This window comes from Oncorhynchus keta, chromosome 7 (genome assembly GCF_023373465.1).
Source record: "Oncorhynchus keta strain PuntledgeMale-10-30-2019 chromosome 7, Oket_V2, whole genome shotgun sequence".
NCBI lineage: Eukaryota > Metazoa > Chordata > Actinopteri > Salmoniformes > Salmonidae > Oncorhynchus > Oncorhynchus keta.
Window position 1 is genome coordinate 47,008,401 of NC_068427.1, and position 22,785 is coordinate 47,031,185.

The following is a 22,785-nucleotide window of genomic DNA, read 5'->3' on the forward strand; positions in this document are numbered from 1 at the left end:
TTGTGAGTAAGGAGCTCTGTCCACTGTTCTAGTCCACACCGCTTGGACAGATTGTCATGTTGTGAGTAAGGAGCTCTGTCCACTGTTCTAGTCCACACCGTTTGGACAGATTGTCATGTTGTGAGTAAGGAGCTCTGTCCACTGTTCTAGTCCACACCGTTTGGACAGATTGTCATGTTGTGAGTAAGGAGCTCTGTCCACTGTTCTAGTCCACACCGTTTGGACAGATTGTCATAGCCTACAGAAAATGCAACGTAAACGTATTTGTAAAGCAAAGTACACAACTCTGTAGTCCATGAAATCCAGGACAATGATTCATCAGACTATTGTGCATCATGTCATAAGATCAACAAAAATATATATATATATAATTTATGTATTTTGGCCTGCTCAATATTTTCTTGGGAAAACTAGGCTACGAAGAAATATGAAATTACATTACAGAAGTCTAATAGCCACATTGTAACAGTCTCTCGTTCATGATAGTTACACGTTGCTTTGGGTCTGTACAGACAGAAGACAGTGTCCACAAATAGGCGTTAGAATATTTTATCGTGTACATTTCAGCGTAATTCGTCTGGGGATTGTATTCTGGTGCATTCTATTGTAGTATTTCAGTTACTGTGCCTGGACCTGTGCTTGGACCATATGACGTGGACACATCGAACATTCCCTGGTCATATGGCGTGGTAGTTCTCTCCCTGGTCATATGGCGTGGACATTCTCTCCCTGGTCATATGGCGTGGTAGTTCTCTCCCTGGTCATATGGCGCGGACATTCTCTCCCTGGTCATATGGCGTGGACATTCTCTCCCTGGTCATATGGCGTGGACATTCTCTCCCTGGTCATATGGCGCGGACATTCTCTCCCTGGTCATATGGCGCGGACATTCTCTCCCTGGTCATATGGCGTGGTAGTTCTCTCCCTGGTCATATGGCGTGGACATTCTCTCCCTGGTCATATAGCGTGGACATTCTCTCCCTGGTCATATGGCGTGGACATTCTCTCCCTGGTCATATGGCGTGGACATTCTCTCCCTGGTCATATGGCGTGGACATTCTCTCCCTGGTCATATGGTGTGGACATTCTCTCCCTGGTCATATGGCGTGGACATTCTCTCCCTGGTCATATGGCGTGGACATTCTCTCCCTGGTCATATGGCGTGGACATTCTCTCCCTGGTCATATGGCGTGGACATTCTCTCCCTGGTCATATGGCGTGGACATTCTCTCCCTGGTCATATGGCGTGGACATTCTCTCCCTGGTCATATGGCGTGGACATTCTCTCCCTGGTCATATGGCGTGGACATTCTCTCCTTGTTCATATGGCGTGGACATTCTCTCCCTGGTCATATGGCGTGGACATTCTCTCCCTGGTCATATGGCGTGGACATTCTCTCCCTGGTCATATGGCGTGGACATTCTCTCCCTGGTCATATGGCGTGGACATTCTCTCCCTGGTCATATGGCGTGGACATTCTCTCCTTGTTCATATGGCGTGGACATTCTCTCCCTGGTCATATGGCGTGGACATTCTCTCCTTGTTCATATGGCGTGGACATTCTCTCCCTGGTCATATGGCGTGGACATTCTCTCCCTGTTCATATGGCGTGGACATTCTCTCCCTGGTCATATGGCGTGGACATACTCTCCCTGGTCATATGGCGTGGACATTCTCTCCCTGGTCAAATGGGGTTGAAGGGAAATTCTCTCTCCTCTAGCTGGCCTACCGATTGTTTATTCTCCTTATCTAGTTAAAGAATAGATCTGCGTTATGCAATGTTCAATTCCAGTATTGTCTATTATCATCATCCTCAAAGAATGTTGCAATTGTACATCATAAACTAATAGGGAGATTCTGAAAACTGCAGGCCTACGAATTGGGCCTGTACGTGATTCGAAACCAACCAACCTTGAGGCCTTATCCAGAGAAGAGTGTGGAAGAGCCGAAGAATTCATTTAGGCGCTCTGCTAGTTCGCCAGTATTTACCACCGGGTCGATTTATTGTCAGGCTATTGCAGCAGCTCGGTCTCTTGCGGTGTTATAAAGTCCTGCTGTCTCTGTAAGTTATCGTATCTGTAAAATTTAGTAAAGTCCCTATGACACGTAATTCTACATGGATTCTGTTGATAACTTGCGCGCTGCGTTATACCATGATTCTACAATTATTAGACTTGAGCAGAGTGCTGCTACAGGCCCAGCAGACAGGCTTGTGGAATGGCTGAATTGTAAGCTACACGAAATGCCTTTTCTGTTTGTAGACCTAATGACAATAGAAAGGCTCGAAATAAGAACTAATTTCTGCCTAATTTTTAGGACTATTCCAACGGTTCAGTGGTGACTGGGGTATGTTTTGTCATCCAGCAGTCTTATGGTTGGCATTTCTGCCTAATGTTTAGGACTATTCCAACGGTTCAGTGGTGACTGGGGTATGTTTTGTCATCCAGCAGTCTTATCGTTGGCGTAATGTTCAGTAAACAGTCGACTGCTGAACATTGATCAAGCACACCTAGACACATTTGCTATTTATTTTGATCACAAAGATCATGAAAGGAACGCTCACAGATAACAACAACGAAAAAACACAGTAGAAAATAAACCTACCACAGTTAAGGTCATGAGATATATAATCACATATAGGAGCTAAAAATCCAACAAATCCAACAACAGCTAACATCCGTTAACATCCGTCAACATACGTGAATAAGGCTGAAAATACACCTTGAAAAGCGGAGTGAATTCAGTCTTGTCTTTGTCCCATGAAGGAAAACATTGTCAATATTTTCATATATGGGCCCTTTCCTTTTCATTGATCTTCTGTATTCACTAACATATCCAGGACATTTCTGTATAAAAAAAAATATAAAAATAGCAACAGTATATACATAATAATATTAATAATAACCATCAGAATAATTATATTGATGATGATGATAATAATAATTATTATTATAGTAATAATGATAAATATTACACCCAATTGCTCTAATGTAAAAGCATATTTTAACTGTTTTCTGTTATCAACAGAGGTAATTACTTTGTTAGTCATTATATTTACGTTAAAATACAAATCTACAGTCAACAATAGACTGAAGGAGAATTTTTAGCAGAATCTGAAATAGCTGCAATAGCCCTCAGTGTGTTATTAGGGCTTATAGGTCAAAATATTCCATATGTCGATAAAAACGATGCACCAAAGCCCCTCGTCAATGTTTACAAAAAAATTGTTTTCATTAATTCATTGAACATCGTCGCTAAAAAAATCTTTATGGCCCCTCGCCCTCAACCCATCGTCATCGATAGAGATGCGGTCTTCTGTCGAACAACGTCGCCCTCTAGCGCTCCTGATTTTCAACTAAATGATTTCCTAGTGACCTATAGAATAAGTTGTCTCTTCATTAGTAAATAATATCTGGTAGGATACTTTACCAATGCCTGGAGAATATACCTTTACTATGTGTCAATTATCATAATTTATTTTTTACCAAACTAACCAAAATTATCATACGCATACATTCGTTTTTTTAAAATTTGTTACACAGAATAGACATTACTTGACATATTTCAATGTATTTCAGAAACAGGGTTTAAATCCACCCTTGCAGTACCAATAGAATCACCACTGCAAACGGCCTTTTACGCGGCAGTCAAAGTGAAGTTTTGGCCCTCTCGGTAGGACATGTAGATAGATGGTGAATAAACATGACTTTCTTTACATTAGGGGGGCTGATTTCCTCTCAGTCGCGAAGAAAAACAATTTATCGACCAGACACCCTGTAGAAAGTGTCTGCATTTTTGTTTGTCAGCAAAAAGACTCAAACACCCAAGTAAGAGGGTTTGAAGGGAGAGAGGTACCCTGGCTCATAAAGTAATTTAGACCAGACGTCTAGCCATCTATATATCTTTATGGGACCACTGTTCTTCCTGCTTTAAAGCAATTATACGTACAGGTTGGACAATAAATTGGAGATCAGTGCAACACCTCTCCCAATCATAAATACTTTATTACCTCTTTAAACAATGCAACATTCTCCTATTCAAGTGAAATCCAACCACCTTGTAAGCCAAATTCATATGATGAAAAAAATGTTTCTAAAATGTGAGTTCAGTATACCAAATGACACTTTACGTTGTTTAATTCTGATGACCTTAAAAAAAAATAAAACGAAATATCCAATCATTGAATCTCGCATACAGATTAACCAAATGCATTTATTTAAGAGAAAGAAACCTTCTCATTAGTTCTACTTTCCTAGTCACCAAATAGTTCTAATTTCAGTTTTGCAATAAGGCGATATTAGTCATATCTCTAAATTCTGCAAACTACTGCATTAGTGCAAGGGAACCTTAAATACAGCCTGAATTGGATTCGGAAAATGCAGGAATATGCTAAGATTAAGGCTACGCCCAATCATGTCTCATTTCAAAACTATCCTCAGAAAAAAAACACCATGAAACTAATATAAATACTAAACAATAGGATAATTTAATTTTAAATTCTAGTCCCAGCCTTACAAACATAATCAGTCAGCCTCTACCTTTTAAGTAAGTTATATAATTTCCAATTTGCGTGATGGATCTTTCACTGAATTAGGCCTACAATATTCACTGAAAATATTAACATAAATATATCCTCTGAAAACATGACATTGTTCAAATACACCACGAAGAAAACGATACGCAAGCACATTCCCATGGGCTCATACTGGGCATAAATACTCGAGTTCTGGAGTAATTCGTTTAAGACTCAACATTAACTTTGATTCAACCCCCCCCAAAAAAGAAATAACGTTATATTCCAAGTAATCACAACAATATGGTACACCAAAAGGCGAAGGATTACAAATCCACTCTAGCATGGGCTATAAGTGATCCTTACTGCCCCTCTCTCTGTTCATCTTTTTCATTTTCATTCTCCTGTTCTGGAACCAGATTTTGACCTGTCTTTCAGTTAAATTGAGATTTCGAGCCATTTCGTTTCGTCGATCTCGTGTCAAATACATGTTGTAAAGGAATTCCTTTTCCAGTTCTAGTGTCTGATATTTTGTATATGGACATCGCTTCTTCCTTGTTGAACGTGCATGAATCCAGTTTGCTGCAGGGTTGTCTGGAGAACAGAGGACAAAGTTGAAACTCACACGAGAAATAGCAGGAAAACGAAATAAACAAACTATGAATATGGTAAATACAAGCATCAGAATGAATAATTGTATATTTGTAAAACAAATAATAATAATAACAATAATACTGCATTTGTTGACGCAATTATTATCACACGCTTGTGTTAAATACCCACTTTGCATCCGTAGGCAGTGTTTTGCGGTCCGTGGTATAAGATAGACACTTTTATAGGTTAGTAAAACCTCCAATTTTACACACCCGGCTCGTACAGTTCTTAAGGTTGTAAATCAAGGGGGAAATGTCGTTTACTTACTTGGGTCAAGTAGTTTTTTCTCTTCTTTAGGCTCGCTGTGATTCGAAGTATCACTGCCAACGCTCTCTTTGGCCACATTTTTCGGACATTCGGACAATCCACAAGCATAACCAGGGCTACGGACAACGTCCTGAGTCTCTGGCTCAACAGTGGCACTCTCAGTCCTTTTCAGTGGTAAACTTTCGGGCTTGGTTCCATTTGTTCCATAATGCCGGCTGTTATAGTGAAAGCCGGAGAAAGAAACGTTGTTAGAAATTGGGTCTATCCACGACCGAACATATCTGCTGTCTGCTGCGGAGAGGTGGGACTGGACGTAAGGATGGTAAATCCCTGATACTGCGGCGGTGGACTGCGTGTGGACCGAGGACCAAGACCCTGGGAAAACGGCTGATTTGGGTGCAAAACTGCAGGAGGAAAACTCTACATTGTCCCCAACACCTGGTGGCATTGAGGTCGTACTGTGCGGAGACTGGACAAAGCGTGGCCTGTACACATCCTCTGCTTCATGCCCCATTATAGAGTCCACATAATAGTTACTTAGAGTGCTACTGGTCGACATTTTTGGATCCCTTCGTAGTCATATAAAAGGTTACACTGTTATGGAAACCTTTCCTCTGAACAATCACAGTATTTTTGCTGGCTTCATTCTTCAGGGATTGGTTACATGAATCACGTGATCATATTTACCAACGCAGTGAGTAAATCAGTCCGCTGTAATGGTATAGGCCTATGTTTAATTAGCCTTTTTATTTAAAGAATGCCATAGAAACCGAATGGTTAAGGAGAAAGCATGTCAAACTTTAAGTAATGATGTGTTAGTGGACGTTTTGAATGTGCATACGGTTTAGGGTGGTGCAGGTCTATTTGTTTTACGTATAGATTAGCCTCATACACACATTTATTTCACAGCCACCACTCAACATTGACGCCACACCATATTATGTGTGAAAACTCTCACAAGATATCGTCATAAAGTATATCATACACTCAATGCTTGTAAAACATTTTTATAGACTACTAGTTGTAAGTCCTCGTTAAATAAATGTAATAACATGCTATAAAATAAGGATCATTTTTGCACCGACTCTGTTTTACATTGTTAGCTTATATATTAAACTAGTCACTTTCACTAGTTTGGTTGGTCTTGTAAGTTTGAACCAGCTATACTATTTGTATAGTGATTGTATCTATCTAGAGGAGAGAGATAATTATTTGATGTGTATCAATAAAATATTTATGGGCTGCGTTTGATTATACATTCATATGCCCACAATAAAACGGACTAGTGGCGCAATAAAGTGGTTCTGTGCAGAGTGATGTCTAAAAGTCTGGATTTAAGAGGATCTTTTTAGGTTTACAGAACACATGACTTGTTGATTAGGCAACTTTTGAAAAAACTCTCATCAAGAGATGAATACAAACGTAAATAAAAATCTGTCAACTGATTAATTTCAAATACATTATCCCACGATGGAATAAAAACAACGAGGAAGAAGAAGGAACAGAACTGATTATCACATAAATGTTCACGTGAGAACAAAACAACATGGCGGCGACGTGCCAATGAATTTGTGCTTGAACATCATAAGGCCCAGACAGGCACTTGGGACCCGCTTCTTCAGCAGAAAGTGAACATTGCATTAGCTTGAGCTACGCAACATACTATACGCCTTGTTAGAAGACATTATAAAGGCTCACGCGTGTTTATAACACGTCATAGAGCATTATAACTTAATGCTTTAACTAGTGTTGTAAAAAATAATGATGTGGCCAAGCAGGCCATTGATAAATAAAACCATGTAATCTGTCGTTGGTGTGTGTGTGTGTGTGTGTGTGTGTGTGTTTTCAGCGTTCATTCGTCTGGACATGGGGGTGTGCAGTTCGTGTGTAAAAGAGAGGCAGAGGAAAGAGGAAAATAGTGTGTACCGAATTCAAATAGTCTACCCGGATAGAGTTATACACTTGGCTTGGACTTCTATACACAGGGGCAGCAGATACGTCTACTACTGGGCAAAGCGATCATGACATTTAACCACATCAACATAAATAACAACTTAATTTCTGATATTTTGAATCATGACAGAATGTTTGGCCAATATGGTATCAATTAAATGTATTTTTAATGATTCCGGTTTTAACCCGAAGTAAAAACATTATTGTAGTCCTTATATATGACAAGAGGTTGCTGTTTAGGTGATATTATTATTATTATTATTATAGGTGATAGCCTATTGGATGAATCAATGATGTGATAAGAAAATCATTTTATATATTCTTCTCGGCCTATTCCTTACTCTTTTTATTTTGTATACTTTTTAATAATTTAACATTTATTTAACTAGGCAGTTAAGAACAAATTATTATTTACAATGACAGGCTACGCTATTAGAATATATGGTTATGTAACCTATTTTGGAAATCTAATGAACCCGTTTTTCTAAGAAGTTCCTATATCCGGACCCCAATGGCTGTTTTTGTAGGTTGTTGGGAACCTTCCCAGATCCGTGTAAATATAATCAAATGTTTAGGTACATGGCATGAATAGGATAGGATACGATGCTTGTTTTTGTGTGTTTGAATATAAGTATTCGTGTATTTTAATAGATGTATTAGTGTGTATTTTGAGTATTTAAATAAGTATCCCACGGTGTCTGAACGCTTCAAGTAGCTCCTTCAACAAAGCCTGACATCAAAGTTTAGGGAATTAAACATGTAGTAGGACAGGGGTATTCAACTCCTACCCACGAAGCTTGGCTCGTTGGTTTTCTGTTCCACCTGATAACTCACTGCACACACCTGGTAACCCACGTCGAAATCAGTCCCTGATTAGAGATTAGAGGGGAACAATGAAAAAAAGCTTTGAGTTGAGGTTGTAGGCTATATTTACGTAGGTGTGTGCGTGTGTGTGTGTGTGTGTGTGTGTGTGTGCGTGCGTGCGTGCGCGTGTGCGTGTGTGTGTGTGTGTGTGTGTGTGTGTGTGTGTGTGTGTGTGTGTGTGTGTGTGTGTGTGTGTGTGAGTGTACACCACATATAGGCCTTAGAAACCAATTGGATAGCATATTCACAAAACAACTCAACTTCACAAGCTAACGTTTATTTTCAAATACAGGCATGTTTCTGAATGCTAATTGACAATAGGTCGAGCAATGAATTAATAATAAGAGCCATAATTAATTAATTGGTCAATAGATAGACTAGGCCTGTTAGTCTTTGAATAGCTAAACCGCAATCATGTTGAGCATAGGCCAACGCTCAAATAGGGATGTTTGTGAAATTGACGTTGCACCTACATAAAATATGACGTATACCGCAGTTAGACTTGTTGTGAATATTAGTTTTCTTAATTTGATTGGTTCACATAACAATGTGAAACTACGGCCAGTCACTAATAATTCTAGCGAAACTAAAATAACCTTATTGCGGGCTCCTACAAATAGTTCTCTGTTTTGTTACATTTATTTATACATCTGATATACACGAATGCATTATTGTAAGTGCTCTTGATAGGATAATTTGCTAAGTGACTAAAATGTCATGTAAAATCTTCAAAGTCTTCATGAAAAAGCCTATGTCTACTGCAAGACGAAGCACTGAAATAAGAAATTACATTTGACTATCAATTTATTGCAGGATACATGCCACAAACATGCGTAAGATTTACACTCATTAACATTGCTCACCACATTTATGCTACATAAACGTTTATATGATTACGATTCAGCTAAGAGTTAGCGCTTAATTCTAAATGAATGTATAACTTTTCATCCACTATCGATTTAATATGTTTTCATGTCCGAAAAATGAGCTTCCAAACAAGTCAAACCAAACCGTTTAATAATGGATACATAGTACATTTTAATAATTTAATTTAAGACGTTATTAATGTACCCTGTAAAAAAATGTATTCAAAATACATAATGCGTCACCATTTAAACATGAAAATAAAATAGCAGTCAGTCGCAGTTTCGGTGAAAAACCCCCAAAAGTCCGATGCTCCCACATCACCGCTTAGAGGAAAAAGACAATAAATCAAGCTTTCCGTAAGCAAACTCACGAAAAGGTGAGATTTGAAGTAAGTCCCCGAATTCTGTTTTCACTGTTCATTTTCTTAAGCTTCATCCTGCGGTTTTGGAACCAGATCTTGACTTGCCTGTCGGTGAGGTTGACGCCTTTACTGATCTCTAGACGGCGCTCTCGGGTCAGGTACATGTTGAATAAAAACTCCTTTTCCAATTCAAGCGTCTGGTGCTTTGTGTAGGGGCATCTTTTCTTCCTGCCGCTTGTTGCAGTCATCCAATTGCTCGTTGGAAGGTCCGTTTTGCTGTCTGAAATTTAATCAAATCAACAAATGTTTTAACATGACAAAATAGGAATATATCACTCAGATTTTGTCACACAGCTCTGGTCAGAATTATATAATGTTTAAATATATTGATATCGTGTTATGTGAGTATTATTAGTTGGTAGTCGTGGGTCAAACGTGTTGAGAATAGTATAGGCATAAATAACAACACATTCTGTAAATTACACGACTATTTTTTTGACCAAATTAATATTTTAAACGAACTAAAATACACATTTGTGAGAGACGGTTTCTGTATCATCACAACACTGAGGATGAACATACAAAACAGACTACAGGCATTATTTATCCTAGGTGTTAATATACACATAAATATATATATATATATATCTTTCCCAAAAAATAAAAATTAACGTTCTATTACTATCAACAAAGAAACAAATCAATTAAGAAAATATAAATATAAAATACTAATTGATGCAGACATGTCTGGTCCGCGGTTGAACCGTTTCCTGTAAAAGCCTTTTACTGCAACATTAGTAAGGCTCTCATTAAACATTACGACTTTAGGGCTGTTTGTGTTTTATATTGGGTTTTATGATACCGCCATACGAGTCATCCTTTTACTGTACTTACCTTTAGATTCTCTTTGTGTCAACTCTGGGCTGGATACTGAAGATTCAGTGGAGCAGTTCTCCTCCCGTTGCGCGGTGGATGTAGGATTCGGGATTTCCGCGGGGATGGGTGTCTTGCTGGTCTCCCGGTTATGCGATATCTCGGCCGTTTTCTTTTCCAGTTCGACAAAAAAGGAAGACAATTGCGGTTTTGGAGTGACTCTGTTGAGCTGCACGAATGTGATGTTTGGACTTGTCTTCTCCTGGCCATAGTCCTGGTCTTTCCCAGTCGAGTAGGTTTGGTTTAATCTGAAATACCCTGGGACAGGCATCTCGGGGCAGTCAACTGAACACGATTCGGGGATTATATTAGCATATACAGGGACATCGGACGAGTTGACCTTTGCTCTCTTTTCGGAATACATGCAGAAATTCCTCTCCTCCTTAATGTTTTGTGAAAATGTGCAATTGGGCATTTGGTTGGATGGTTGCTCTATTCCGCAAGGTCTACTGGGATCTGTCCAGTTATCAATTGGAGGTATGTAAGGGTGGAAATTCATGCCCATATTTTGGTGGTTGACGTCCCCTCGTTTACTGAGAGACGGCAGGAGTCCACAGGTTTGCATTCCGTAAATTCCAATTTCTGCACCGGACGGTATGTACATGTTGCTGCTGGAGTAAAAACGGTCAGTCCTGCAAGCGCCAATCAACGAATCAACTACACAAGTATTAGTAACAGGAGAGCTGTTGGGAAAGGACATTTTTGAGAAGTTTTTAAAGGAGAGAGATGTCGTTTGTAGGCTGACATATCTAGAAAAACAACGTCCGTGTTGCTTAGGATGCCTCTCTGCCACACGACAACCTCACCAATGAAATGTGAAAATGGCCTTGAGACGCAGACTCTTTTCCCATCACATGGAAACATTGACTCATAACTCGGAAGCAGTCGTGGTCAACAGCGACACCTAGAACACAGACTTGAAATTGATTCAAACTGACTGACGAAGGACATCTTAAACATTTAGCCTCACAAAATAACGATTTCTAATCACACGGTGTAGTGATGGAAATATAATCCTAACCGAAAATAATCTATGTACATTAGGTGGGCTATTTCAATCATTTCAACCAAAACTTCAACCAAATCTGTCTATTATAGGCCTATATATTTTATTTTGTAATTTAATTCTTAAATAAACCGTGTCTGGTTTAGGATATTATCCTCTAAAAAACTAAATTACAAGGAAAGGTGATATCGATTGCCCGGTTCTACATTTTGTTGACATTTTTGTAACCTTTGAATGCCTGCACAGGGTACGGCACACTGTATTTGTGACCTATATGACGGACTGCGAAAGTAGGTGGACGCATTTAATAATTCAACCATCCGGAGCTAAACACGCTCCCCATAGTAGCCTATCCTCAACTCAGCATCTCATACATATAACAGGTCCAGGTTTGCAAATAGGTAGACAATGTTGATTTTTTTTTACACACAGAGAAATCAACAAGCATGCAAAAAATAGACACCCCGATTATTTTGCTGAATAAAACGAAGAATGTTATTAGAAGCACGTTGAACAGGCCTACCTCAATTGGTTGGTGCATGTCGATTACTAAACACAAGAAGGATATACTTGACTGCGCAAACATCAAGAAAATTGTAAATTACATTTAAAGAAAATCCGGGATAGGCCGAAGACATGCTTCTATTAAAACCAGAAAATGTGTTAAGAATCAGTGTGTCTGCAGCGTATTGTTAATTAACTGCAGGAACACAGCATCTAACGAAATCATCCAGGTATTCAGACTGGTATTATAAGGGATTTAATAACTAAGCAAAACATTTTGTGCAAATACGTGAACCAGGAAAAATATGCATGCTTTTGAAGGTTCTTAGGCCGTCATTGAAAGAGAGTATGAATACGTTCTTAAACCTGACTTGCCTAAAATAAAATAAAATAAAAAACATGCACACGACAATTGAGGAATCCAGATAGGCCTTATGACTTAAAAATGTTTAAAGTTTGATTTCGTCAGGGTTTCAACTGAAATTAAGTTTAACCCAGTAATATTTCAAGTAATGTCAAGTCATGTCCATAGGAGGACGAGCTCATTGTAATGGTTGGAATGGAATGAATGGAATAAGTTGAACATGTGGTTTCCATATGTTTGATGTGTTTGATACCAGCCTATATCTGTATCTACAGCTCCTCCCACCACGGCTGTATATATATGCCTATGATATACATATCCACGTAGTTAAAGCTAATGTTTAATCCACTTTAAAATGGTGGTGTTAGGCTACTACTTCTTAGAAACAGTGATGGTGTCCCTTTGATTGCAATGCATGGAATGCATCAACTGAACACAGTCTGCTTGGGCTATTATGTAAAAAAAAAATATATATATAAATAAGCTATTTCCCAACATTTACTAGGCTATATTCTCTCATCAAACCCCGGGCAGAAACATTAGCAGCTTTTCAATAGTTTTCTAGATCACAGTTGTAGTCACACATACGTGTGTTTTCATGAACAAACTCTAATCGAAATTTGCTACACGTCTGCCCTCGTGTGGTTAGAATGGGAACGAGGAGTCAACTGGCAACGTCTGTACAATATTTTCCGAAACAACAATTTCCTAAACCAAAAACCTAATAAAATATGCCAACTATCACAAGACTGACTGACATGTGTGTTTGTGATTGATTACCAAACATATCTTATATTACTGATTTCCTACGGCTACATTTCGAATGATCATATGCGCTGACATTATCTCAGCGAAAGGAATAACCAAAACCTACTACCGGTATGATAAAAGTGGTCATTCCCCTGCCTCAAAAAATACAATATTTAGGTTTATTCAGGATTATATTAATTAACTGTGTCGCTTTTAGTTTACTGACTGCCTTTTTTTGTTCATGTCTGCTATAATACACGAGGGACTCACACGCTGCTTGGAATTAAACCATTGATTAAAAAAAATATTTAGGGTTTCCATGTTGGTACAAAAGCTAAACTATAATATAGTATTGTTGTATGACTATAATGTCGTGCGTAATGCTGCCACATCAGAAGCTTGCGCGTGATTTGACGTATATTGCATTACATTTAATGCAACATCTCAATTGGTTAGTATAGGAGACAGGTATATCAACTTCAAACACGAAACTGTATCGCTGGATCTGATTGCTTTTCATACAAGAAAAATCACTGCTTCGCAGCCATATTGGAATCCTGCTGCAGTGCAGATATTATTCAGGCTTCGGTTGTCAAGGAGAACAGCCAAAAGGCGCCTCCACATATTCAAAGGTGAGAGGTGACGACCTTGACATTATACAAGAAGTTCAAAGGCACCAAATAACGTTTGTATATGAAATGAACAATATTTGATCGTTAGTAGGCTACTGACAACATTACAAATAAAAACACCACTGTTTTTTAAGCTGCCAAATCAAACATAGGCATTTTACGCACGGGAGTCATTCCCTTTTAATAATGGCATGCGATTTCAAGTTAAATATAAACAAATATATACTAAACATATATACACATTTGGTCATAGCCTATGCATTTAGATGTTCTACATGTATAACTCAATAGCTTTTACAAGTAAGAAAGGACTGCATCTGTCTCGACTATTTGGGAGTAGGGCCGCATTTGGAGTGGCCAGAGGGTCCAATAGCCTCCGATTTACACATTTACAGCTAGTTTTTATTATGCTGTCTAGACGGTTCAAGGTTTAGTAAACAGCCTTAGTGTAACACAACATAAAGGGATAAAAGGTCTAGTCTAAACTTTGAAGTTGAAGCAAATAAAAGGCGCTTCTGCTTGGATACAAAAGGCTATTTAGAGGATATTCGCTCTATGGTCTATTCACATAACCACCAGCTTCAGTGCCATTAGTACTTTATAAAATATTCAATATCAGATTGCTTTGGTATGAGCATCCCTATAGGAGATGATAAAAACCTTATTGAATTGTATAAAATGATACATCATTTTATCCCTATGCCAAATGAGGATCCTGACCAAAGCCGAAAGGAGCTCGTGATTGCAATAAATTGAGGTAACGCATAACTACATTTACCATGTGTACTTTATTTGATACCACAATATACATAACATGCGTCTATTAAATGCATACACAATTCTACTATTGTAAATTACTTATTACACTCGTTAATTACTATAATCAAAGTACGCGTTGCTTACTGCAATGTTTGTGAATCCACCAAAGCACATACCGTGTAAACTTAAAACTTAAATATGTACAAAAGTAAGGTATATGCATACATAGCCTAGATATTACAATTAATTACCGTAATAATATGCAAATGAACATTATGTCGAGGTCTCCTGGATGATTTCGACACTGGATTGAATCTTATTTTAAATAACAGGATTCATGTGTTCATTGAGGTAAGTATTTAAGTGGAAGATACAAAAAGAGTTGCATAGATAGATTCAGCCTGTTTGCAATGTTCAGTTTTGTTGTGCGGTGTTTCAACTGTTGTTTGTACCTCGCACAGATGTACCAACAAAAAAAAAAGAGTTGTGAAGCACTTATGGCTCCTCTAAATGTAAAAGATCAATATAAAGGATTTCCAGTGAAATACCGAAACCGGTCACGGTTTAGCTTTTTCTCTTTCATTCTTCTGTTCTGGAACCAAATCTTCACTTGTCGATCTGTCAGGTTTAACTTCCTTGTCAACTGGAGCCGCTTCTCCTTGTTTATGTACACATTGAAGAAGAATTCTCGTTCAAGTTCTCGGATCTGGAATTTTGAGTAGGGGCATCTCTTTTTTCTGGACTTTGACGAACCTAAACGGGACAAACAATTGTTTTACCACACAGATGTAGAACAATGCAGTTCAGATCAAAGTTGGTACAATGCAAGTGTTAGTACAGAACATATAATTAACAAGTTAGCTGAGTAAACAAAATGATCTTCCCGCGCGCAGCCGCTAACACACACAGGCAGATATGCGGGAGCGAGTGAGCGCGCACATACACACGTAGGAACTCACACGGATATTTTATTTGACTCTATGTCTGTCCTACACGGTTCGTTTCGACGTTATAGGTACAATATTTTTTATGCAGCTAAAGATAACCCCTTCACATTTATGTGTGATGTATCTCGAACAACAACAGCATATCCTACCTCCCTGGTTATATCATTGCTTTGTTACTTTGTACATTCACTATCGTAAACAAATAAGACCGATAAACATGGCTGCATGGTAATTTACACAGTGCAAGAGAGTCAGATGACTTCTATTCGGATATGCATCAGAAGTATTGCAGCATGGCTCACCTAAACTGGTTTCCCATCGTAAATATTTTTACAACAGTAAACTCAATCTTATTGGGGTATATAAAACCGTTGTGTGCTTATAAAGGGACACATAAAATCGGAACGACTACGTTGTGGACTTACTATAACCCATTTAATGCTTGTACCTACTTGGGCTGTTGTTCTTGTCCCCGGGGCAGTTTGATATAGAATAATCATGTTCGTCTATGTCCTCAGTTGGGTCTGAAGTCTGTTTATTACATGCAGCATCTCCGGGGAGACTGGAGTCTGCCTTCTGTTTTGAGTGTTCGGGCCCAGAGTTGGGCTTTTCAGAGTTAACAGTCTGGAAGAACTGATCGAACCCTTGTGGAAGAACCCCATTTCGGCCGACATTGGTGAATAAATTGCATGGCGAGTTCATACCGCTGTGATGCCCGTACAATGAATCATTTTTTAATAGCATTTCCGCCCTGTTCGATGACGTGATTAAGTCTCCGTGCATTATCTCGTCCGTTGAGTAGTAAGAAGCGTAATTGCCCCTGTAATGCCATTTTCTTGGGTGATCCAGTCCATAGTCTCTGAAAGCCACTCCTCGAACAGGTCGGACTTGAGCTATGTTGGAAGAATAAGGACAATTATTTTGACACGAAGTAGTCTTGGGTAAAAACGAGGAGATTGATGAAAAATCAGGCGCCGAAACATAATATGTACAACTTGGTAAATACATATTTGACACACAGTTGTTACGCTCATCGTACTCCGACATATCTCCTCTTCTCTCTTTTGCTATAGCGAAAGGAATTTGTAGCTCGAGTGCGTTAAACTTTGTCCATCTATTGCACCATAGGCGTGTGGAAAGGATCCGCGAGGGAGAAAAAAATCGGAAACGTAGGCTGACGTGCAATTCATCTTGATCGATTCCTGAGTTATTTTTCTCATGTGATCCAGTAAAGGAATTACTATATACCGATATCAGTCATTATTAATAACTAGAGCAACTAATTTGACCGAAAATAACAGTTAGTTCATTGGTTTCCTGGGTTGAGAAACAACTACTTTGTAAATATGTGCTTGCCCTTGTGATATAGACATTAGTAAACAATCCCTGAGAGATTTCATCAATGCAACAGAATTCGAGTTATATAATGGCAAACCCACAACTTTGTCAGTATTTATTTCGTGTACTATATGTGCGCGCTATTAGGGAAGTAAGCAATTTACGCATCATGATAGTTCAATATATATTACACCAGACATTACATGACCAAAAGTATGTGGACATTTGCTCGTCGTACGTCTCATTTCAAAATCATGGGCATTAATATGGAGTTGGTCCCCCCTTTGCGGCTATAACAGCCTCCACTCTTCTTTGAAGGCTTTCCACTAGATGTTGGAACATTACTGCAGGGACTTGCTTCCATTCAGCCACAAGAGCATTAGTGAGGTCGGGCACTGATGTTGGGTGAAAAGGTGTTTGATGGGGTTGAGGTCAGGGCTCTGTGCAGGCCAGTCAAGTTCTTCCACACCGATCTCGTCAAACCATTTCTGTAAGGACCTTGTTTTGTGCACGGGGCATTGTCATGCTATAACAGGAAAGAATGTCTAGAATGTCATTGTATACTGTAGCGAACCTCTTAATAAGGATCTGCCCCCTTTTTCAATTTTCGCCTAAAATTATGTACCCAAATCTAACTGACTGTAGCTCAGGCCCTGAAGAAAGGATATGCATATTATTGGTACCAATTGAAGGAAACACTTCTAACTTCGTGGAACTGTGAAAGGAATGTAGGAGAATATAACAGAATAGATCTGGTAACAGATAATACAAAGAAAAAAACAATCGTTCTCTTGTATTTTTTGTACCATAATCTTTGAAATGCAAGACAAAGGCCATAATGTATTATTCCAGCATAGGTTCAATTTAGATTTTGTCAACTAGATGGCAGCAGTGTATGTGCAAAGTTTTAGACTGATCCAATGAATCATTGCATTTCTGTTGAAGCTGTTGCATCAAGACTGCCAAAATGTGCCTAATATGTTTATTAATAACTTTTCATGTTCAAAATTATGCACTCTCCTCAAACAATAACATGGTATTATTTCACTGTATAGCTACTATAAATTGGACAGTGCAGTTAGATTAACAAGAATGTAAGCTTTCTGCCAATATCACATGTGTCTATGCCCTGGGAAATGTTCTTATTACTTACAACCTCATGCTAACCGCATTAGCCTATGTTAGCACAACCAATCCCAATTAATATTTCCCTTCACTGGAACTAAGGGGCCTAACCGGAACCATGAAAAACAGCCCCATACCATTATTCCTCCTCCACCAAACTGTACAGTTGGCACTATGCATTGGGGCATGCAGCGTTCTCCCGGTACCCGCCAAACACAGATTTGTCCATCGGCCTGCCAGATGGTGAAGCATGATTCATCACTCCACGCATTGTGATGTTAGGATTGTGCGAAGGCTATTCGGCCATGGAAACCCATTTCATGAAGCTCCTGACAAACAGGACAGACAAACTTTATGCGCTATGTGCTTCGGCACTTGGCAATCCCATTCTGGGAGCTTGTGTGGCCTACCATTTAGGGGCTGAGCCGTTGTTGCTCCTAAATGTTTCCACTTTAGCACTTACAGTTGACAGAGGCAGCTCTAGCAGGGCAGAAATTTGACAAACCTGCTTGTTGGAAAGGTGGCATCCTATGAAATTGCACGTTGAAAGTCACTGAGCTCTTCAGTTAGGCCATTCTACTGTCAATATTTGTCTATGGAGATTGCATGGCTGTGTGCTCAGTTTTATACACTGTCAGCAACGGGTGTGGCTGAAATAGCTGAATCCCTTAATTTGAAGGGGTGTCCACATACTTTTGTATATATAGTGTACTTGTTACAATGGCAACATTGTAGTTGACATACTCTTAGAGTTCAGGTTAAAGGGCAAATAATGTTCCCCCAATGCACAGTATACTTCGAATCCAGATCTATACACACAAGTTATATGATTAATAATTTGGAGAGATAAGACAAAACAAACGTACCTTTCTTTTCAACGCTCGCGCCTCAATAATACAAACAAATGCACAAGATGCACCAAACATCGACAAAAATATATATGTATTTTATAATCCACATCTGCTACCAAAAAAAAGAGGAAAAGGTGAAAGGTAGAAAATAAATAGAAGGAATAGAACAAAAACAAGAAAGAGAGACAACATGATGACCATTGTTGATTATAGTTTATTAGAGAGGAGGATTATGCCCAGCGTCGTCCGGTTTGGCCTGTGTAGGCCTTCATTGTAAATAAGAATTTGTTCATAACTGACGTGCCTAGTTAAATAAAGGTTATATCATGTTTTAAAATAAAATAATTTTCATAAATCATCCTAAATGTAAATAAAAAAGATAAGCGTCATCAGCATGATTGGTTGAAAGAAGGCTTGGCACTGCCAAGTACAACAGATCTCTGCTGGCTTTGACCATCTGTGGTCTGAGACCATGCGTACCAATAGTTTTATTGCACAGACAAAATGACGGGTTCGAGTTTAAGTGTATATTTTAGCTGGTGGAGGAGAAACCCTTTGGTGGGGGACGATTACTTAGTAACCTATAATAACCTATAGTCTATATCCTGTCCTATACTTTCAACAGTATTTCAGACAATAAGCCTGTACTACTTTTCATTTTCAAGTTACTTCCTTTGCACTTTACGGATAGAAATATAGACCTATTTTTAAATAACACAAAAGAACATGAAAGAGAAGTAGGAGAACATTCACCATAGTGAATTCCTAACACATTACGCCTATAATTGTGGGCCCTTACTGTTACTTTCCATAGTATTATTGCACTGATTAGGCTATGCCCGTTTGATGCAAAATCTACATAAATGTCCCAGATGAGGCACTTTCATTACACACGACTATGCGTTGTTTTTTCCTAGAACAGGAACACAATAGGGTTACTAAATTATTTTTGGGCGACACCTTTGGTAACAAGTTAGAGAACGCTTTGTGTGTGTGTGTGTGTGTGTGTGTGTGTGTGTGTGTGTGTGTGTGTGTGTGTGTGCGTGTGCGTGCGTGTTTCAGACCCTCAAACACAGACCATTGTTTCATATAATTGTATATAACCTCAGTTGGGTCTGAAATGTTTGAGCGTAGCTAATTTGACAAAATAACTAGAACTAAATTAAAATGTTCATCTCAGTTTTCCCGAAATGCGTTGAGCCCGTGTTGTTTTTCTATATAGTGTACCACAATGAAATATCCCCAATCTTAACAACACAGTAAATGTAAAAAATATTTCATTATACTATCATTGTTTATATTAAATGAACCTTGCAGTAGAAAATCGTGAAACACACATGGACAACTACAATGTCATTGTACAACGTCATTACGCACAAGACATGGCCAAAACGAAAAGTAAACGACAAAAACAGACGGTATAGTAGAAGGGAAAAATATATATTTTATTGCAACCCATGTACTAAAACAAAAATATCTAGTCCTATACTACCAATAATATCGTATGCAAAATAATTGCTATTGGCAATGAACACAGATTGACACCGAAAAGATGAGTAAACTACAAAACAGTTTTTGTTGACCAAATGGCCGAGTTGAGTTGGGCCTTGTTTTCAGGCCTTGTTTTCAGGCCCGTCTAATGGATGCGTCATCCTTGCAAATACCACACAAAAAAAAACAAAAAAACAATTTGAATGATGAGAAGGCAGTATACTATCTGCTTAAAGTTTGTGTAGGTATTTTTTTTTGTTGTAAGACTAACTTGACCTTAACTTTGTTTTGGCGCCCCCATATCTGAAGAGCACGAGCATACGTATTCTAGAAGAGTTCTCATAAAAAGACCCTGGGAGAACACACCCTTTGATCCTGGCAGATAATGGGATTGTAAAACTAGAAAATATCATTTCAGAATTATGAGCTAAATAACGGACCATTAAAAAGTTCGAGCTAGAAAACTTCGAATAAGCATTTTATTAAGTACGTGTGTGCTTATTTTGGTAATAATTATATATATTTAAAACAAGTATAGCCTATACATTTTAGTCATTTAGCAGACAGCTCTTCTCCACAGCGATTTACATTAGAAATGATGGTTATGTGCCAGTAAACAGCTAAAATTAGGTCTACTCATTAACTGGACCCCCAAGGCAGTTTTACTTTAATATAGAGAGAACGCTATAGCTTACCCAAGAGCTCGAATTCGATTGCAGCGCAAACAGGGGAAGGCATTACATAGCCTATGATTACGCATACGTAAAAAAAATAAGACAAAAACACATTTACACACAATTATTATAGCCATGCGATAGACATGCAAACACTTACAAAATAAATAATAATAAAAAACTATTTTTCATGGTTCATTAAACCACCGACAAATACGAACTTGAGCTTGGACGAGCAATTCCTGTAGCCCAGTTTGATTTCAGGTAGGACCGACCCGTCCAATCAGATATGTGCAATATCCATTTCTAACCATATAATCAATTTTTTTCGTCAATACAATACGACATATCCTACATAATTTATACATGTAGGCTACAGAGATTAAATTATAAATAACATTCATTTTGATACTGCAGAAATACAAAAATAAACTATTGCATAGCTATATTAAAAGTTCTATATAAAAACACAATAAACTTTTTTTTCTAAGAGCGTACCTTATTACTGAGTTATACGCTCAGAAATACGAAGTGTGGTCATTGAACAAAATAATTAGATTTATCCAATTAACCTAAATCGCATGCTTTACAAAACACAAGCCTTTCTGAAAATAAATAGAGTTTGAGGTTTGAAGTGGTTGCGCTTGTCTGAACAGAATCCGCACGAGGTCACTTTCAGGGCCCAAGGCTCTCAGTTCATGGAGAACGCATGCCCGCGCATCACTAGTCTCTTCTTTTTCATTCTGCGGTTCTGAAACCATATTTTGACTTGTTGTTCACTCAACTCCAGTCTGTCAGATAGTTCCTTCCGTCTTTGCCTGTTTACGAATTCGTTCATCATGAATTCGTTCTCAAGTTCAGCAAGCTGTGGCTTTGTGTATGGTTTTCTCTTCTTTCTCAGTTTCGCTTGTGAAGAGCACCAGGGTGCGCCTGGAGAATGGAAAGACTGTCCTTAGCAACTTGTTGATCTCTTGGTATAAAACCCAACGTGACATGCTGAAGAATCCAAAAGCAGGCATGGTCTGCAATTATCATCGAGTAAACATCAAATATAACAATAACTATAATTTGGAGGTGACGTTACTAAATAAAGAAATACATAGTCTAGACATACAGAGCAGTTTAATTTTAAAATAACAAAAATCGTTAGATGCTTACCATCAGAAAAATCAGTTCTGGCACATGCATTACTTGCAGATGGTTGAATTCGGGCAATTGAATTGGCCGACTGCTTGATGCCGGAGGCAATTGCCTGGTTGGTGTAATTCAGTTCGTGTTGTGCACCGGAATCATGTGACCGTCTGTCCAAGTTCGATAATGCATATTTCGAGCTATCGGAACTGATAACTCCATGTTCACCATAAAAGGTCTGCGAGTGTCTAGCATGTTCTTCTGGTTTGTGGTTTACATCCTGAAAGTGGTATTTACTGGACTCGTTAAATGGTCCCTTGTTGTGGTCGTTGGGATGAGTATTTACAGGCACTGAATTGTGTGGAAACGGCGGAGAGTAGCCACTAAAGGCGCGGTTCTGAGGCGGAGATGTGCACGAATTTGGGGAAGTCCACGGGAGCGAGCACACCTCTCGTCTGTTGTAGGAAATCTGATGCAGCCGGGGGAGATGAGCTCCATTGCTCCGCAAGTCGGAAAAATATAACGACTCCGGAATAGGGAAATTCAGAGAACCAACATAGCCAGAATTGAGAAGATTTTGCTCACACATTTCCATGAAGCTCTCTCAAACGCTTCTTACAACCCTTTTAGCGACTGATAAATAATAAAGGGAAATTAATTGTTGATTTGTTAATGCAGTGTCACGTGATATGCAAAACATGTTGTTCAGTCCCACCATTGGCCTTAATACCGCAAGGAAATACATTCCATAAGGTAATGTGATGTTAAGAGAAAAATACAAATACATGTATAGGCCTATA

General features: G+C 38.6%; 4 protein-coding genes across 4 annotated transcripts; all 4 read right to left on the minus strand.

Moving 5' to 3' along the window:
- Positions 1–2,560: 2,560 nt before the first annotated feature.
- On the minus strand, positions 2,561–6,203 carry LOC118373907 (homeobox protein Hox-D9a-like). The gene is made up of 2 exons (XM_035760196.2): positions 5,436–6,203; positions 2,561–5,108 (listed from the first exon to the last, which is right to left on the minus strand). The coding sequence occupies exons 1-2, from the start codon at positions 5,992–5,994 to the stop codon at positions 4,864–4,866; spliced, it is 804 nt and encodes a 267-aa protein (XP_035616089.1). The 5' UTR covers positions 5,995–6,203; the 3' UTR covers positions 2,561–4,863.
- A 3,049-nt stretch (positions 6,204–9,252) lies between these two features.
- LOC118373906 (homeobox protein Hox-D10a-like) lies at positions 9,253–11,212 on the minus strand. The gene is made up of 2 exons (XM_035760195.1): positions 10,375–11,212; positions 9,253–9,760 (listed from the first exon to the last, which is right to left on the minus strand). Exons 1-2 carry the CDS (start codon positions 11,111–11,113, stop codon positions 9,486–9,488), a joined length of 1,014 nt encoding a protein of 337 aa, XP_035616088.1. The 5' UTR covers positions 11,114–11,212; the 3' UTR covers positions 9,253–9,485.
- Positions 11,213–14,444: 3,232 nt separating this feature from the next.
- Positions 14,445–16,726, minus strand: LOC118373904 (homeobox protein Hox-D11a-like). Its single transcript, XM_035760193.2, has 2 exons — positions 15,828–16,726; positions 14,445–15,181 (listed from the first exon to the last, which is right to left on the minus strand). The coding sequence occupies exons 1-2, from the start codon at positions 16,420–16,422 to the stop codon at positions 14,949–14,951; spliced, it is 828 nt and encodes a 275-aa protein (XP_035616086.1). The 5' UTR covers positions 16,423–16,726; the 3' UTR covers positions 14,445–14,948.
- Positions 16,727–21,014: 4,288 nt separating this feature from the next.
- On the minus strand, positions 21,015–22,580 carry LOC118373905 (homeobox protein Hox-D12a-like). The gene is made up of 2 exons (XM_035760194.2): positions 22,013–22,580; positions 21,015–21,784 (listed from the first exon to the last, which is right to left on the minus strand). Exons 1-2 carry the CDS (start codon positions 22,578–22,580, stop codon positions 21,546–21,548), a joined length of 807 nt encoding a protein of 268 aa, XP_035616087.1. The 3' UTR covers positions 21,015–21,545.
- Positions 22,581–22,785: the final 205 nt, after the last annotated feature.

Excerpts from the sequence above, each read along its gene's own strand:
- LOC118373907 (XM_035760196.2), bottom strand. The coding sequence starts at position 5,994 with ATGTCGACCAGTAGCACTCTAAGTAACTATTATGTGGACTCTATAATG. Across the intron at positions 5,109-5,435 it reads GAAAAAACTACTTGACCCAA|ACAACCCTGCAGCAAACTGG; the intron begins GTAAGTAAACGA and ends TCTGTTCTCCAG.
- LOC118373906 (XM_035760195.1), bottom strand. The coding sequence starts at position 11,113 with ATGTCCTTTCCCAACAGCTCTCCTGTTACTAATACTTGTGTAGTTGAT. Across the intron at positions 9,761-10,374 it reads GACACAAAGAGAATCTAAAG|ACAGCAAAACGGACCTTCCA; the intron begins GTAAGTACAGTA and ends ATTAAATTTCAG.
- LOC118373904 (XM_035760193.2), bottom strand. The coding sequence starts at position 16,422 with ATGTCGGAGTACGATGAGCGTAACAACTGTGTGTCAAATATGTATTTA. Across the intron at positions 15,182-15,827 it reads GGACAAGAACAACAGCCCAA|GTTCGTCAAAGTCCAGAAAA; the intron begins GTAGGTACAAGC and ends TGTCCCGTTTAG.
- LOC118373905 (XM_035760194.2), bottom strand. The coding sequence starts at position 22,580 with ATGGAAATGTGTGAGCAAAATCTTCTCAATTCTGGCTATGTTGGTTCT. Across the intron at positions 21,785-22,012 it reads CAGAACTGATTTTTCTGATG|GCGCACCCTGGTGCTCTTCA; the intron begins GTAAGCATCTAA and ends TCCATTCTCCAG.